Here is a 17,465-nt window from a genome sequence, read left to right on the forward strand (position 1 = left end):
CTCAGAGGAGCCTGTGTCACCTCTGAGCACCCCCTTCTACTAGGAGAGAGGCCAAGTCTTTAGGGTCTAACCCACCAGTCTGTGGACAGACTGCAAACCAGCAATGAGCGGCTGCTCCATACCAGGCAGTGTGCTCTGGATTTCACAGCTTGCTGAGCATGCCAGAGGCAACTGTGCTCTATACCAGGCTCAAGGTGCCTGGGGACAGACATGTTTTACAAACTGAGCTGAGGTGCGACCCCACGTCCCCTAATTGGTGGGAATTGACAGTACTTTCACAGGATCCTTCTAATAGATTCATTCTGAGAAACAGAAGGACAAGTGGGCAAGGGGCACTTTGACCAAGGTCAGACAGACAATTTCCCCTGTAAAGTACAAACACCAAACTAACCCTGACCTACTGTGCATAGCAATACTACACGCAGCAAAAACTTTCCCTGAAGAGAGAGACAGAATATTATAGAAGTTGAGAATGTGTCTAATGAACCCCAGAAGAAAGCACATCAGGGTCATCTGGGAGCCAATACCAACTGGTGACACAAATTTTAGAATTAGAGCAAGAAGAGGAGATGAGGTCATCACCTACCTGTAATTGTCATTTTGCTGGTCATACCTCACTAAGGCAAAAATATCTGTGGGGACAGTCAAGGAACTCATCAATACCCTTGATGCTCACACTTGACAGCTGTACCTGAAAATCCTTCCTGCAGAAGTGTTCTTAAGTAGGCCTCCCCATGGCTAGGCACCTAGTGCTCTGAAGTTGGGATAGAACTCCACCTCTTTACAAGGGACAGACACACAGGGGGGCCCTGCACCTAGTATTAGCAACTGTGTGGTCTTACACTGGGAAAAGGTTAGGTGATTCTCCACAGCTGTCGGAGGAGTGTATAAGGTAAGCCACGGGACAGCCAATCAGCCAGCAGAGCCAGAGGAGCAGTTCCTGACATGGGTTACTCATCTTTTTCATCACATGGTCTGAAATGGTGAAACAATTGAAATGTTTCTGCTGTACACCTTCCCTCTCCTCCTGCCTCTGGTAGACAAAACAGACTGAGCCAATGTGGCTGCTGGCAGCTTCTGAGCAGCGGCGCCTGTGCTTGGGATGAAGCCCAAAGTGTCCAGAATAGCTCAACTGCTCAGGGTGTGCATCAGTGGCAGAGCACTTGCTGAACACATGGGAGGCCTGGCTTCCACCAGCATTTAAGACAAAAAGGATAGATGATATGTTATGGGGCTTTGAGCTCAATACAACTCTTTAAAAATAAAATCAAGTAGCACCCAGTAGTGCTCCTCTGGCCCACCCTCAAGTCTCACCACCAGCCCTGCCACTAACGGGGCTGAAGGCAGCAACCCTTGGGTGCTCTGGGGGATGAGTTCATACTGACCACCTGCTCACCTGCCCACATGCCCAGGCCAGCATGGAAAATGTCTAATAGGAAGCACCCTAAAGTGTCTATAACTATCCAGGCACCTTGTCTTCTGGGTTCTACTCAGAGAAGCCTTCTGTCACCATGAAAAGGAAAATATTAGTGCCACAAGTGCCACAGCCCAATGAAGGGGGGGGGCATTATGCTGTAAGTAGGAGGAGCCAAGGAGGGCACGTCTTCACCTTAATCATGATCCTTACCCTTGTGGAAGGAATTTGGCCATTTTAACTTTTAAATACTTCCTGTGAGCTCTGCTGTCTGGCTTTAGGAGACAAGTCAGTTTTATCAGCAGGCACCTGATACACAGTGGTCTGTCTCCCAGGGGTCTCTGGGAATAGGAGTAATGAGACTAGACTTCATTCTGAGAATGCCCACTAGATGTACTTTACTTACTGTGGCCAATCTTCCAAGCCGCTGCCTTGAGTTTGGCTCTCAAGGCCTGTAACCATGGCAAGCAGGCCATGACTGAGGTCTGGCAGGCAGGATGGACACATGCCCTGGGGTTGTCTGGCTGAGCAATGTTGAGAGGGCCAGCCCCACAGCCAGCATCTACAGTGAGCTGGGCAGGGTTAGGGGACATGAGTATCACTGTTAATGTTACCATGTCAGATTCTTCAATTTAGCAGGTATTATTGGGCTTAGAACAATTTCTCACAGTGACCTCCTGCCTCAGCCTCTCTGGTGCTACCATTACAAGTGTCAGTCCACATGGCCAGATATTTTTTTTCATGTTTAAGACAAGGTTTTGCTATGTAGCCCCGGCTAGCCTCCAACCTGTGAACCTCCTGCCCAGGCCTTCAGAGTATTGGAGTTACAGGCATGCGGCAACAGATTTTTATCCTTGATGTCAGCTTCCCAGGGGACTCACTACTTATCCTTCACATTTGTTCATTACCAGTGCATAAGAGGAAACTCCCCTCATTTCACAGACTTCTGAGAAAAGAGAAGACATTCTGAAAGTCAAAGCTGGGTGTGATGGTAAGTGCCTGTAATCCTAGCACCCAGGGCCGGAAGTTAGTTGTGAAACACTGTCTTCTAACCTGTAAACTTAGCCACAGAGCCCACCTGTACTCATTGGGCCCATCAACATCCCACTGTGGATGGGTAGGGGCTCCTGAGGCCCCACTCCTCCCTGAAGAGCTATAGGCAGTTAATAGCTGCTGGGGTACAAAGAGCTGGGCTGGAGTAAGGGCTCAGTAGATGACTGCTCTTTCAGAGGTCCTGAGTTCAATTCCCAGCAACCACATGGTGGCTCACAACCATTTGTAATGGGATCTGATGCCCGTTTTCAGTATGTCCAAAGATAGCTACAGTGTACTCACATACATAAAATAAATAATTCTTTTTTTAAAAAAGAGTCATTTTCCCAGTGGTGTAGCCACTGGTTAGTTGCCTTTACTCAAATAAATGACCATTTGTCTTGGCTTTAAAAGCATCCCTGGTTAGACACAGTGGGACATACCCAGGTGAGAAAGCAGAGGGGCCTTGTTGGGAAGAGGAGGTGATCAGAAGAGGATAGTGGAGGGTGTGGTGAAGGAATCCTGTGTGTGTCTAAATTGATAAATGGAATGAAACAGTCCCTGAGAATTCCTACCCTCTGCCTCAGAGGTGGGGAAGAAGGAAAAACACAGCGCTTGGGCAAAGTGCCCAATGGTGGGCGTCAGACTAGCTGCTCAGGACCTGCTTATTGCATGTCCTGTGAGGCCCTGTGAGGCTGCTGAGCTGGAGCATTTATGAAGACCCAGGATACGTGTAAAATGGGAGCGGATCATGGAAGGCTTAAAGGCGGGAGAGGACTCCTCTCCTTCCTGGAACACGATGGTGACAATATCGTTTCCAATGTGGCGCTTCCTTTCCACCTGTGAGGAGGAGAAACGACATGGTGAGAAGAGCTGCTCTGACAAGGGACACTCAGATAAGACACTGTAGCAAACCACCACAGCCACTGCCCTCTGCCTATGTTAATGTTACCATGCTGGATTCTTCAATTTAGCAGGTATTATTGGGCTTAGAACAATTTCTCATGGTGACCTCATGTGGCTTTGACCAGCCACTGGGCTCCTCTCCCAGTGCAGGCTTCACTTCCTCTCATCAACCCTCAGCTAAAACCTCCTCAGCAGCCTGAAAGCCGGTGCTCTCTCCACTTGTTGCTTCCTCATACCCTGACCTGTACTCGGGCCCCAAAGGAGCTCAGGAAGCACTCATGAGGGTACCTGAGGGAGACAGTGTGTACACTGGGGCTTCAAGCAGGCTACTCAGTGCTCCTCCAACTCTCCTTAGCTAATTTGAATGTTCATACTTGGTGACAAAATGGTTCTATCTAATTTGACCCTAGTTGTCTTTCCAAAATGAGTTCCTAGGTATGTGATTGACACTTTTTTTTTTTAAATAAAAGATTAGACAATGAATATTTGCAGTTTCAGAGACAGAGACTGTATGGACTCTTTACAGCTACTTGGCCCCTAAAGCACAAAGCTACCACATAGAATGTGTGTGGTGGTGTGGTGTGTGCCAGTAACATTGCACCCAACAGAACAGAACAGGCCAGTTTGCTAGCTCCATACAAGACCTTCATCTCTGTGGTCAAACCAAGTAGCTGCTGCTCCCCTGGATCCCTATGCTTCCCTGTGTTGGCTCATGGAGGACTAAGGATGCTGCTGCTCCCCTGGATCCCTATGCTTCCCTGTGTCGGCTCATGGAGGACTAAGGATGCTGCTGCTCCCCTGGATCCCTGTGCTTCCCTGTGTTGGCTCATGGAGGACTAAGGATGCTGCTGCTCCCCTGGATCCCTGTGCTTCCCTGTGTTGGCTCATGGAGGACTAACGATGCTATTGTTCTCAGCTGCTGGCTGACTGCTGTGGATGAGAACCTCTGAGAGACAGCAGAACACTTCTCTGTTGAGTTGTCGACACATAAAGCCTTAAGAAACCAACTAATTATCTTCAACTGGTAGGTTCTGAAGTGGTTTGTAGCATAGCAATAAATACACAAAGCATGGTCTGTGCTTGCCAACTTATCTTGTCTAGCCTCGTATGGCCAAACATCCCACAAATGGTTCTCTCTCTAAGCTCAGGCAATGGCACCTTCTCCAGGAAGGCCTCCTTGGCTTTTATTAGCTGTCATGTTCTTTCTCCCTCAGCAGCCACGGAAGTTTTGTGAAACTATTAAATTTTAAGAGTGTGTGTGTGGGTTCACCAAAGCCAGAAGAGGACACCAGATTCCCCGGAGCTGGAGGCATTTTGTGAGCTGTCCAAGGTGGTGCTGGGAACCAAACTCTGGTCATCTGAAAGAGCAGCAATTGCTTGTTACTGCTGAGCTGTCTCCAGCCCCGATGCCATTCTTACGTGGATTAGTCCTCTACATGTATGAATGGCTCTTGGCTATGCTCCTGTCCCCGATTCTAGACCATAAACCCCTGAAGAGTAGGTCCCTGCCTGAATCATGGCGTGTATTCCCATTTACCCATAAGGAAGCTAAGGTGTAGAGTACAGCTGAGTGCAATTCAGTTCAAATGATTTCTTTGTAACACTGAAAGTACAGACAACAGAAGAAAAAGTGAGACCACATCACACCTGAGAGCCTCTGTGGACAAGGGATACCGTCAGGAGAGGGAGAGGTAGCAGTAGGATCCAGAATACATAAAGGATTCCTACTGCTCAATAATGAAAATGACTCAAACAGGAAGACTGTAAGTGGATACTTCTCCAGAGATGACATGTCAACTGTAATAACCACAGGAGAAGATACTTGGGCTCACTAGTTATTGGACACATGCAAGCCAAGACAAGTGGCCATGCAAAGCAGTAGGATGACAGTATAAAATAACACACTGATGGCTGGAGCGAGAAGAGAGCAGCCCCTCTGTGTATTACTGATGAGAATGTGACATAGTATGGTCCTTCTGGAAATGATGTAGTAGTTCCTCAAAGAATTAGACATAGATTTATCAGCCAGGAGAAATGGCTCAGTGACTAAGAGGACTTACTGAGTTTACAGAGGACCTTTCAATTCCCAGCACTCACGTCAGGCAGCTCATGACTGCCTGTAACTCTAGTTCCAGGGGGTCTGATGCCTTCTTCTTGCTTCTAAGGGAACTGCATACGTGTAGTGCATATACACATGCAGGCAAACACCCATACACATGAAACATTTAGAAAGTAACAAAGCACTCTGGCACTCTGGAGGTGGGCAGGAGGATCAAGAGTTCAAGGCCTGTCTGAGTCACTTGAGGTGGTGTCTCTAAAAACAAAAAGAACAACAGGGATGGAAAGATATCTCAGAGGATAAGTGGCCATTCTGCTCTTACAGAGGAGCCAGGTTTGGTTCCCAGCACCAACATCTGTGGCTTATAAAAACCTACATTTCCATCTCCAGGGGATCTGATGCTTTCTTTTGACCTCTTTGTACTGCACTTGTGTGTATAACCACATAATGAAAAACAAACAAACAAACAAACAGAATCAGCTATACACTACAATGCAAATCCTTGAAAATAAGCAAACCACTAATTGTCAGTTTCTAAGGATCATTGGAGCTAGAGAGATGGCTCAGTGGATAAAAGCACTGATTGCTCTCACAGTTCAATTCCTAGCACCCACATAGTGGCTTACAGCCATCTGTCATGTCAGTTCAGTGGATCTGTTGCCTTTTCTGACTTTTGTGGACTCCCTAGTGCACATAGTACACTTACATACCCTTGGATACACATGAATACACATAAAATTGAATAAATATTGAAAAGATCATGTACATAATTTATCCATGTGTAGCTACTGCTCCATCTGTCATGGGGTGTGGGTGCTGGGAGTTGGAGAGAGGACGTAAGGCATCCATTGGTGCACATGTGTGTGCTGTGTGTGTGCTGTGTGTGTGCTGTGTGTGTGCTGTGTGTGTGCTGTGTGTGTGCTGTGCGTGTGCTGTGTGTGTGTGCTGTGTGTGTGCCGTGTGTGTGCCGTGTGTGTGCTGTGTGTGGGGTACTGGCGGAGATGCTTGAACTTAGCACCTCACATGTTACCCAAACACTCTGCCCTTGAACTCCAAACCCAGTGTAAGTTTTCTGACTCCACTGTTGACATATAAGAGGTCAAGAGCACTGAGGATAGTGGAGAAGATGGTATGGTCTATCCTCTTCAATGAAGAGGCCTAGCAGCAGAGACATGGGTCTTCCTAAACCAAACAGAAGACATTTTACACCCAGCCAAGTCTTGGCCACATGTGAGAGCCACATGTGTTTCAATATACCTGACCAGAGTTTTCCTAAAATAAGGACAAGTTCAATGTCTTTATGGTCCCCATAGCCCACAAGATTCCCATCAGCTACCTTTTCCAGTCAGACCAGAGAACGGTATTTACTATTTCATCCCTCCCTGCACGTTCTCCCTCAGGTGCTTCTACCTCCCAGTACTGCGGCATCAGCCCAGGGCACTGACCCGCTGTGCGCTTCACTCTTTTACTAGAATCAGGATTTTACATGCTCAGTGGAAAACCTTTCTGGCCGCTTTTAAGTTTGCATTTCTTTGCTGAACAATTGTCCATTTACGTCAGTGATATTTATTCATGGAGATGCCTTCCCTCAATGCATAAAAAGGTGATAAGAGTCTTATAGAAGTTAAGCATAACTCTTCAAATCTCATCTGTCAAAACCCAGTAGCTGGGCCTGGGAAGATAGCTTGGCAGTTAAGAGTACCTGTTGCTCTTACAGAGGATCTGGGTTCAATTTCCAGCACCCACACAGTGGCTCACAACCATCCCTCACTTCAGCTCCAGGGGCTCAGACTCTCTGTTCTGATCTCCGTGTATACATCACAGTGCACATACAGACACAGCAAAACACTTAGATACAACCAAACCAAACCCAGCAGCCCATATATTGTTGTACCTAAATTATAACAGGATGAATTTTTTTCATCTAAAAATGGCCAACCTCTGGGTTGGGAAAGAACTCTGGGGGGACATTCCCAGCATGGCCAGACCATGTAGACCGTCATGGATAACTTCAACATCAACCTCAATCTGAAAACCACTTCTAATGCCACATAACCATCTGTCTTGGATTTCTCTTGCTGTGATAAAAACCATGGACCAAAATCAACCTGGGAGGAAAAGCTTTATGTCATCCTACAACTACTGCATACTGTCATCTAAGGAAGTCACAGTAGGAGCTGACACAGAGGCCACAGAGGGTGCAGCTTACTGGCTTGCTCCCTATGCCTTACTCAGCCTGTGTTCTTAATAGCTGCCCGACCCCACATCAATTATCAATAAAGAAAATGTGCTGGGTGGTGGTGCACGCCTTTAATCCCAGCACTTGGGAGGCAGAGGCAGGCAGATTTCTGAGTTCGAGACCAGCCTGGTCTACAGAGTGAGTTCCAGGACAGCCAGGGCTACACAGAGAAACCCTGTCTCGAAAAAAACAAAACAAAACAAAACAAAACAAAACAAAACAAAACAAAACAAAAAAAGAAAGAAAATGCACCATAGGTTTATCTGGTGAAGCTCCCTCCTCTCAAATGACTTTAGTTTATGACCAAGTTGATATAAAACTAGTTAGCATACTAACGTATCTCATGTTCCAGACTTCTATTCTGACAAGCCCAAAGGTACACTGAGAGAAGTCACAGGAAGAGGACATGTTAAATACAGACAAGTCTGCAAGGTATCTCCTTATGGTTTGAGCAGGCCCCTCAGTACTGGAAGCCTGACTCCAAGCGTGGAGTTGCTAAGGGATGGGGGCCTTTAGAGGGGAGCCTGGTGCGAGGTGATGAGGTCTTGGTTAGGCTTAACATGGTTCTCATGGGAGTTCATTCTTGCTCAGTTAGGTCTGCCTGTAATCTAACCTGGATTTCTCATGCTTCCTCTATGTCATATGATTTCTTCTATGTACTACATGCTAACCACCATGAGGGCCTCACTAGAGCTCAAAATACCAATGCTCTTGAAATGACATGACTTTGAGCTACATAAACTTCTTTATAATGTTCCCATGCTCCAGGTATTTTGTTATGACAACACAGCACAGACATTTAGTCTTTAAAATCACAGTTACACATGTACAAGTACACACATGTATACCCACAGGCTCACTGATATCTCTGACCTTGTCTTGAAGATGACAGAGGCAGTACCAATAGGCTTCCTATTTGTCTGCAGTTCACACAGACTATTAAAAAGTGCCCACATTGCTAGCTGGTAACTGAAGTGGAGCTCACTGTAACACACCTCATCTCTAACTGTATAAAGTACTGCAATACTCAGCCACATCCAGGCACATGATGGTTTGTGTCCTCAGAGAGCCCGAGGTCACACATACCTGCTGTCTGTTCTCTTTGGAATATGGCAACATGGTAGAAACATGAAACATGACCTCATGCCCTTGGTACACAGTATAGACTGAGTTGATCCCTGTGGTGTTATCTGTAAAACACAAGAACATAGTCAGTGGGCACAGAGTTTTACATGGGCATGCCGATGAAGGCATGCAGTTCCCAGACCTGGTTCAGCTGTGTGAGCAGGAGAGGCTCACCTGAAGTCAACTCTTTACCTTGCACAAGGTTCCTCCTCATGCTGCGATCCCTCCCCTTCCTGTGGCTGTAGGGTAAGGATATAGTTCACACAAGCTGTGATGCTCACAAAATCAAGGTGAGGCTCTGAAGAACTGTGCCATGGTGATTAAAGGCGCAGGCTCTGGAGGTAGACGGCCAGCTTGAGTTCCCACTGGCTAGGTCACTCCTTTCCTCTCCCCACTGTAAAGCTTTATTGTTTTTTGTAATTTAATTTTTAAAGCTTTGTTACTTAGTGTTCACATGTGTGGTGAGTCTAGGGTCTATAGACAGTGATTTCTTCAATTGCTCTTACCTTACTGTTTCTTCAAGTTTGGCTGTTGGATCTAAAGCAGTATATTAGTTATACATTGTTGTGTAAGTTATTCCAAAGCTTGGTGGATTGAACCAAGAACTAATACATTTTAAAAAGATTTATTTATTTTTATTTTATGTATTTGAGTGTTTTGCCTGGATGTACGTCTGTGTAGCATGTATATGCAATACCCATGGAATCCAAAAGAGGGCGTCAGATCCCTTAGTACTGGAGTTACAGACAGTTGTGAGCTGCCATGTTGGTGCTGGGGATTGAACCCAGGTCCTCTGGAAGAGCAGTCAATGCTGTTAATCACTGAGCCATCTCTCCAGTCCCCTCTCTATTTGTTTATTATATATTTATTTGCACTGAGTCTCTCACTGAACCTGGAGTTCACTGCTTTGGCTTGAGAGGCTGTCTAGTAAGCTCCAGGGATCCTTCTGTCTCCATTTCCCTAGTTCTGGGATTACAAGCATGTACCCCCACGCCTGGCCTTTAAAAAGGGGTGCTGGAATTAACCTCAAGTCCTCATGCTTACATGGCAAGCACTTTACCAGTGGAGCCATCTCCACAGACCCCATGCTACTTTTGATAAGTCACATTACTTTTCCTTATCCTGTTTCTTAATTTGAAAATCGATGCGGGGAAAACTCAGCAAGATGATCCTTGCAAAGAGCTTAACCTGGCAGAAGACCTGGTAATCAGAGGCTCAGGAGATGGTACTCAGGACCTCTACAGTGAAGCTGAGAGCTGACCGTGGTGATGAGCTCACAGGTGCTCAGGAACATCACAGATGAGAAAGCATGTCTGGGGGAAGCTGGTAATCAAGGCCTTTCCACAGCAGTCCTGATACATTGCTGTCATACTCTGAATCTATGTGTACCACCAGGAAGAGAGGCTGTGAGGCAGTTAGGCTACTGGGACCGGAAGTCTGTCACATTTAGGTTAAAGGAGTCTTGTACCACTTGCCTGACTTTCTTGACTGAAGATCAAACAAAATGACAAACACAGAAACACAAGATGCTGGAAATGCTCCTCGGCCAGAAGCTGATCTAGGGGACTCAAGCCTAAGCTTGCCATCTAGTCCTCCTTCATCCACCTCCTAGTTTCCCAGTCTTCCCCTCCCACACCCAGATCTCCACCAGCTACTTCAGGCCAGAGGCCCAGAGACCCAGTGAGAATCCTTCTTCCTCCTCATCTCCACTTTCTAATATCATAGGACCCTGTGCCTTCTACCTCAGTGCTGGGATTTATATACTTGTCTCCCTGCCAGCCCTTTGTTCCCTGGCCATGACAGCTGCCCCTCTGCCCCCATTTAGACTGTGGAATCTGGTCCTCTAGGGGCTTCCCTGGCCTGCTTCCTCTAGATTATCTTCCCTACAGATCTTCCCTAAGGGGACCTAGCCGCTTTCCTACTCAGTGACATGCAAGGGGACTTCAAACTCCCCAGAGGGCTACCTCTCCTCTAATCTATATTGCAACCTTCTTGCTTCCTCTGCTCCTTCTAGCCAGAAAGCCATTCTCTTAGTTTTTAGAACACAGCATGTTTTTTCAGCCTCAGGAACTTCACAATGCTCTCTGTTTGAAATTCTTTTCTCAAGATTCTCCAACTGTTCCCACTCATCACTCCCAAGTTCCCCCAGAGAAGTCTTCTGTAATTCCTAGAGTCGGCAAAGTGCCTGTGGCACTCTCTGCCTCCTCAATCCTGTAAGCACCGACTGCCAAACTATTTCATAACCAGCACCCATGTGATGCCTGTGTTATCCAGGGGACTATAGGCTCCTTGCAAGGCAGGGATCATGTTGAGCCTAGTCCAATTCTGGCATACAGATGGTGCCCATTGGTAAATGCAGCTATGGGACAATGAAGACTTGTGTTGTAAGGCAACTTTATTGTGTAACTCTCACTAAGGCAAACTGCACTTGTGACTATGTTACCAGGTTCTATAACCTCATGAGATTCCTCAACAGATATAGTCCTTTGTTGATGGAAATGTCATTCATTTGATGGAAATGTCAGCTGATCGTGTCTCCCAGTGCTTCCTCTGGGTTCCAAGGGTTGATTAGTCTTATAAAGGCAACAAATGGAGTCAATGGCCATGTCCAGCCATTCACGTCACACTAGGGATAACCCTCAGTATCTCCAGATTTTGGCTCATATGTCCCCTCTCTTGGGTATAAGTAACTGAATAATTTATTTTGACTTTGTTAGTAATTTGGACAAGGGGCATGCTTACTTTTGGTGTCCAGACCGCCACGGTAGCCTGTCCAGCCCTTTAGAATAATGGTGTCACCGAGGAGATTTAAAAATTTTTGAAAAGCTTCACTTCCAATTTCTGCAAGAAAAGGCACAGACGTCAATCTCTGGTCCTCATTTTTTAACCATAAAGAAGTCACAGATAATGGTGCTGTTGATGTGCACAGTATCAAAGCATGAGGTTACATTGCCTTCTACCCAAGGGCTATAAGGAAGTCTTGTAATTTTCAGGAACCCAAGGGAAGGCAAACAGAACCAGATGAACCAGACCCAGGGCATGCAGAATTGAGGGATGAAGGTGCTGCTATTGCTCTGCCCAGTGATAAACAGGGTTGTAACATGAAAGACACAAATACAGGCAGGGGACACTGTCTTTACATTCACTCAGCCAGAAGCAGTAAGGAAAGGCCTTGCCTCAGTAGAACCAGATTTTCTAAACTCATGTGTGTTTCCCACAACCCCTGGCTTGTTCTCCAGCGTCCACTGCAGGAACTGGCAAGTGTTAGGTGATCAGTAAAGTACTTAGCAAATGAATGAAGCTGGTCAAGAACCACCTTATAAAATTCTGTAAACTGCTTCCTGGTATTGGAGATTCCAACCCAATCAGACATTCGGTTTCAGCAATGGGAAAGGCAGTCAGAGGCAGGGTTCCCTTGGCAGGGGTGCAGAGGGGATGCTCACCATTGCTGAACATCTCGTCGTCTGTGAGCTGCCCGTCTTTGGCAAAAAGAACCCCAAATTTGAAATTCACAGAGCCCTTACAAAAGACACACCAGTTATTTTCATCACTCAAGCACACCTAGTTATAAGCTACAGTGTTTGCCATTAAGAATCACTGTGGTCAGTAGAGTGGACAATTGGGGGATTCTTTCCTCCCATTGGCCCCAGTACTGACCAATGTTAACAAGAGTCACTCATTTTGTTTTGTTGGTTACAGAGTAGCATAGAGATGAGGTGATCCATGTTGTATCAGTGAATCCATTTGTAATTTCATTACTGATGGGATCAGGAGGATGGTAGGTCCATGCAGGGCACTGTGCTTCTGACAAATGGCCACAGGCACCCATGGGCCTGGCACCATGTTCTGATCTATGCATCAGCAACAGTTCCCAGAAGAGCAGGGGAGCTAATTGTAACTGAGAGCCAAACATAACAATCTTAGGCTGAGGTCTGGTAGGCTCTTCTAGAAATAGATATGGAAATTGTGGGCAATTTATATGAAAAGCTTACTCCCCCATTCCTGAAGATATTTAATCTGAACAAGTCCAGATGTTCGAATGAAAGACAAAGCAAGCCAAGCAAGCAGTGGCTATTCCCAGTCTGAGTTTATAATTCTCAACTATGCGGACGACTGATACAATCTGACCCTGCAGAAAGGACAAACGCCAATGAGTGATGGTAGCTGCTTCAGGGAAGAGAGGTAGACAGAGGGATGGAGTTGGGGAGCAGAAAGTAGGGTCTCAAACTGTGACTTTTTGAAGACTTAGTTATATTTATGTGTTTGTATTAGCATAATTCATTATAATGATATATTATGTGGTGGTTATAGTCACCACACAAGTGCAGGTACCCTCAGAGGCCAGAAGACAGTACTGGATCTCTTGGAACTGGAGTTACAGGCAGTTATGAGTTACTGGATGTGAGGGCTGGGATCCAAATCTGGGTTCTCTGTGAGAGCACTACATGCTCTTACTTGCTGAGGTATCACTTCAATCCCTGAACTCTAGGTTTTTAATGACATTGCCCTTAATCTGGGCAGGGGATTTGTAATTCTCTATACTTTGTATATGCCTGAATTACTTAGTAAGAGTCCATTGTTGGAAGACTATCAATACCAGATGGCTATCTGACTTACCACTAAGTGCAGGGTTCTGAATGTTGGTAGTCAATGTGTGGGTGCTCAGTGGGGCCAGAGGTGAGAGGTGAAGGCAAGATGCTGGGATTCAGAGGTGGAATCAAAAGTAAGAATCTGAAAGCCCAGCTTGAGCTGGTGGCTCAGTGATTAAAGTGCTCACCATACATGTCAGAGAACTGGAATTCAGATCCTTATAACCCACAGACAGGCCTGCCATTCTAGTTTAGAGAAAGGGGAATGCCCAGAACAAGCTGGCTAACAAAAGTGGCCATATCAGGGAGCTCTCTGCCTTTTAGGAGAGACCCTGCCTCAATGAATAAGGTAGAAGATGGATAGTGGAAGAGTCCTGACATCAACCTAAGGCATCCATATGTGTATGTACATGAACACACACACACACACACACACACACACACACACACACACAGAGCATATGCACATGCTTATGAAAAGAAGAATCTGAAAACCCAGGTCTGAGGTTTGTGCTCCTAAATTCTGCTCTGTCCTCAGTATACCTGGGAGACAGACGCATGGCCTTCTGTAACAGTGGCTTTCTAGACACATAAATAGGGAGGGCATTTCCACCTGACCATATACCTGGAACGCTCCCCAGTTCTTGGGGGTGATGCTCTTCCCCACTAGGCAAGCCTCAGCTGCAACAGCAACAGAGAGACCGCCTCTCACTGCCGCCCTCCACCACAGCACTGTTCACTCTTTACACTCCCATCCCCACTGTGATTCTCTGATCTTGAACATGTACATGTATATCTTTCTCATTGGGATCACACACACACTTTACTACTGCATCTGCAGGGCAGAAAAAAAAGGCTGGGGACAGTGGGGAAGATGAACAAGAGTGATTCAGTGGCTATGCATACACAGCAAGAAAAATAACAAAGCTGGACGGAAACACTTGCTTTTTATCAGCTGGCCAGTTTCCGACAGTTTTTTTGAAGACTTTTAAAGGCTGATTTTTATTCTTTTAAAGTATATGTGTGTGTGTGTGAGCATGTGCACACGAGCACAGGTGTGCCTGTGGGGGCTAGAGGTGTTGTTGGATCCCCTGAAGCCGGAGTTATAGGAGGTTATGTGAGCTGCTGGGAATGTAACTCGGGTCCTGTGAGGATAACACATTGCTTGCTATTAAACCCGAGCCATCTCTCCAGCCCCAATCTCTGTAGTTCTGTCAGAACTTTGACTTCTTTTGAGTTTCTATGGCCATCATGTTTCTTCTTCTTTTTTTGGAGTGATGACAGCAGTCACACTTCTCTAAGATGCTGGCACCTCTTCTGTTCTGAACCCTCATAAAAAGCAGCCATAGCAATGTGTAGTCAAGCAGACAGCCCTTTTGGAGTAGTCATGAGAAGACTGAAGCAGTGAAGCAGAGGCCCTCTATACTTGGTGTCCAGGTTAATAGCATCGGGAGCCCTGGAGGGGTTGCTAGGAAATGGTTGGCTCCTAGCCCAATGTTCCAAGCTCAGTAGGTCTTACATCTGGCTTGGAAGTTTGCATCAAAAAGATTTCCCTGAGATGTCCTTGCTGCTGGTCCAGGAAACAGACTCTAAGAACCAGTGAGGAAAAGGAACTAACTGGAAGGCTTCCAGGAAGCCTGGAATTGGGTCCAACTGAGCCAACAGACAGTAAGAATAGGGCAGGAGGATTAGGTATACTAGCAGCTCAGTAGGACCAGAAAGGACCCACAGGCCACAGATAGGGAAGTCCAGGAACAAGAGATTTGGCCAAGGCTGGTCATAACTGAACAGTAGGCAGACCTGAGATCTAGGTCTTTTAGTTTTTGACTCTTTCCAATAGCATAGTATTCACAGGACAGGTCTGGACAGAGCAAAGTTGAGAGCACAGACAAGAGATGTCAGTGACTAAAACTTTATGAAACTTCACGGGGATATTCTGAGACTGGCAGCAGGCTACCAGTACCATGGCTGAGGCCTTGGAGGGGATGGAGTTGTGAAACATGTTATCAGGTCAGGATGAAGCACTACAAAGTCATTGGGCAAGAAGGATGCAGGATGGGATTATCTAGGTACCCTGGAATGAGAAGATTTTTATCCTTCAAGGTCACTTATAGGGAGAAGAGCATGATTCCAGGTTTGCCATGATGAACCTGGTCTGCATCTCATTTTTCTGCTGTCCAGCTATTATTAATACTTCTCAAAGAGCCCCAGTTTAAATGAGAAATTACATAGAACCTTCTGCTTTAGGTGGACATTCCAGGAATGTCATCTTAGGGCTCTGTGGTGGTTTGTATATGCTTGGTCCAAGAAGTAGCACTATTAGGAGGTGTGGCCTCATTGGAGGAAGTGTGTCACTGTTGCAGTGGGCTTTGAGACATTTCTCTTAGCTGCCTGGGGATCTAGTCTTCTCCTGGTTGTAGCTAGATAAAGGTATAGAACTCTCAGCTCCTTCTCCAGCATCATACCTGCCTGGATGCTGCCATGCTTCCTCCCATGATGATAATGGACTGAACCTTTGATACTGTAAGCCAAGCCCCAATATGAGTTGCTTTGGTCATGGTGTCTTTTCAACAATAGAAACCCTAGCTAAGACAGGGTCTTTGGAAATAACCTGCTAGATGTCTAAGGCTTCTCAGATGATGCCTATGATGAATAGAAAACATTCATCTGTTTTCAGAAGCTGTCTCATACTTTAGGAGAGGTAGTTTGATCTGGGATACCTAATCATAACAGATCATTTTGAGTTGTTATCTTCTGGTACTAAGAACCCAGGGCTCCACCATGTATGCTAGGCACATGCTCTACCACTGAGCTCCAACCCCAATGGACCACTTTGGAATAAGTCACGAAACACATCAGTGCTTCCTGAGCACTGGATTTGGAGAGATGTAGGAAGCTTTCTAGGTCCCAAGTTCAGTCTGCACCATTGGAGGAAGATGTCTAGTGGAGAGTTAAGGTACTGATTTATTCAGGACACAGTCCTGCTCAGAAACACAAACAGATCACATTTGTCATTTCTATTTGTTTAGATGTTAAAATATTTCTAAATTTAAAAAAAATCTATATTTTATATGTATATTTGTTTGCCTGCATATATGTGTACTACATGTGTGCTTGGTGTCTGTGGAGGCCTGAAGAGGGCATTGAAGTCCCTAAAATGGATTTACAAATGGTTGTAAGTCACTGTGTGAGTGCTAGGAACTGTGGACTCAAGTCTTCTTGTAGTAAGAACAGCCAGTGCTCTTAACTGCTGACCTACCTCTCCAGCCCCTAGTTCTAATTTTATCTATGGTATTAATATGCCAAATTATATTCCTTCTATGAAAAGTGAAATCTAGCCAGGTAGTGGTGGCACACACCTTTAATCCCAGCACTTGGGAGGCAGAGGCAGGTGGATTTCTGAGTTTGAGGCTAGCCTGGTCTCAGAGTGAGTTCCAGGACAGCCCGGGCTATACAGAGAAACCCTGTCTTGAAAAACCAAAAAAGAAAAGTGAAATCTGAGCAGAAAGTCCCAATGAATCCAGAAGAATCATTGGAACTGAGGAAGGATGGCCTTATTTAAAACATCATGGGCCTTTTGGTCTCTCTGGGCTGGTGGGCTGGTGTCCTGAGCGGACCTTGGGCACAAGCTCTGCAGCCAGTCCCACAATACCCAGAGGAAGCTCCACTCCCAGGCGCTCTGACACTCTCAGGATCAGAGGTGAGGAGGACCCAACATCTGTCCCAACACTGGGAGTAACTGGGACCTGCGGGACCAGGCACACAGGAACTCCCAGGTGCTCTAACAAGCCCAGGGTCACAGGATCCCAGAATCACAGGATCCCAGAGACAGCCTGACTTTGAGGAGTTCTGATACAACCAGGATCACAAAAGAGGACTGGCTCCAGGCAGATTTAGCAAGGGCAGGTAGCACTAGAGATAACCAGATGGCAGGAGGCAAGCGTAAGAAAATAAACAACACAAACCAAGGTTACTTGGTATCATCAGAACCCAATTTTCCCACCATAGCAAGTCCTGGACACACCATCACAATGGAAACACAAGATTCAGATATAAAATCACTTATCATGATCATGATACAGGACCTTAAGAAAGACATAA

General features: G+C 46.1%; 1 protein-coding gene across 8 annotated transcripts in view; it reads right to left on the reverse strand.

Moving 5' to 3' along the window:
* Positions 1–17,465, reverse strand: part of Garnl3 (GTPase activating Rap/RanGAP domain like 3) — a 153,515-nt gene that overhangs the window by 43,974 nt on the left and 92,076 nt on the right. For all 8 annotated transcript variants that reach the window (XM_031369887.1, XM_031369893.1, XM_031369890.1 and 5 more), the window contains 5 exons: positions 12,219–12,294; positions 11,518–11,616; positions 8,737–8,840; positions 3,178–3,286; positions 587–632 (listed from right to left, as the gene is read on the reverse strand). In XM_031369887.1, coding sequence (XP_031225747.1) covers positions 587–632; positions 3,178–3,286; positions 8,737–8,840; positions 11,518–11,616; positions 12,219–12,294 — 434 coding nt within the window. The remainder of the gene's footprint in view (positions 1–586; positions 633–3,177; positions 3,287–8,736; positions 8,841–11,517; positions 11,617–12,218; positions 12,295–17,465) is intronic.

Source organism: Mastomys coucha, unplaced genomic scaffold, assembly GCF_008632895.1.
Source record: "Mastomys coucha isolate ucsf_1 unplaced genomic scaffold, UCSF_Mcou_1 pScaffold15, whole genome shotgun sequence".
Taxonomy (NCBI): domain Eukaryota; kingdom Metazoa; phylum Chordata; class Mammalia; order Rodentia; family Muridae; genus Mastomys; species Mastomys coucha.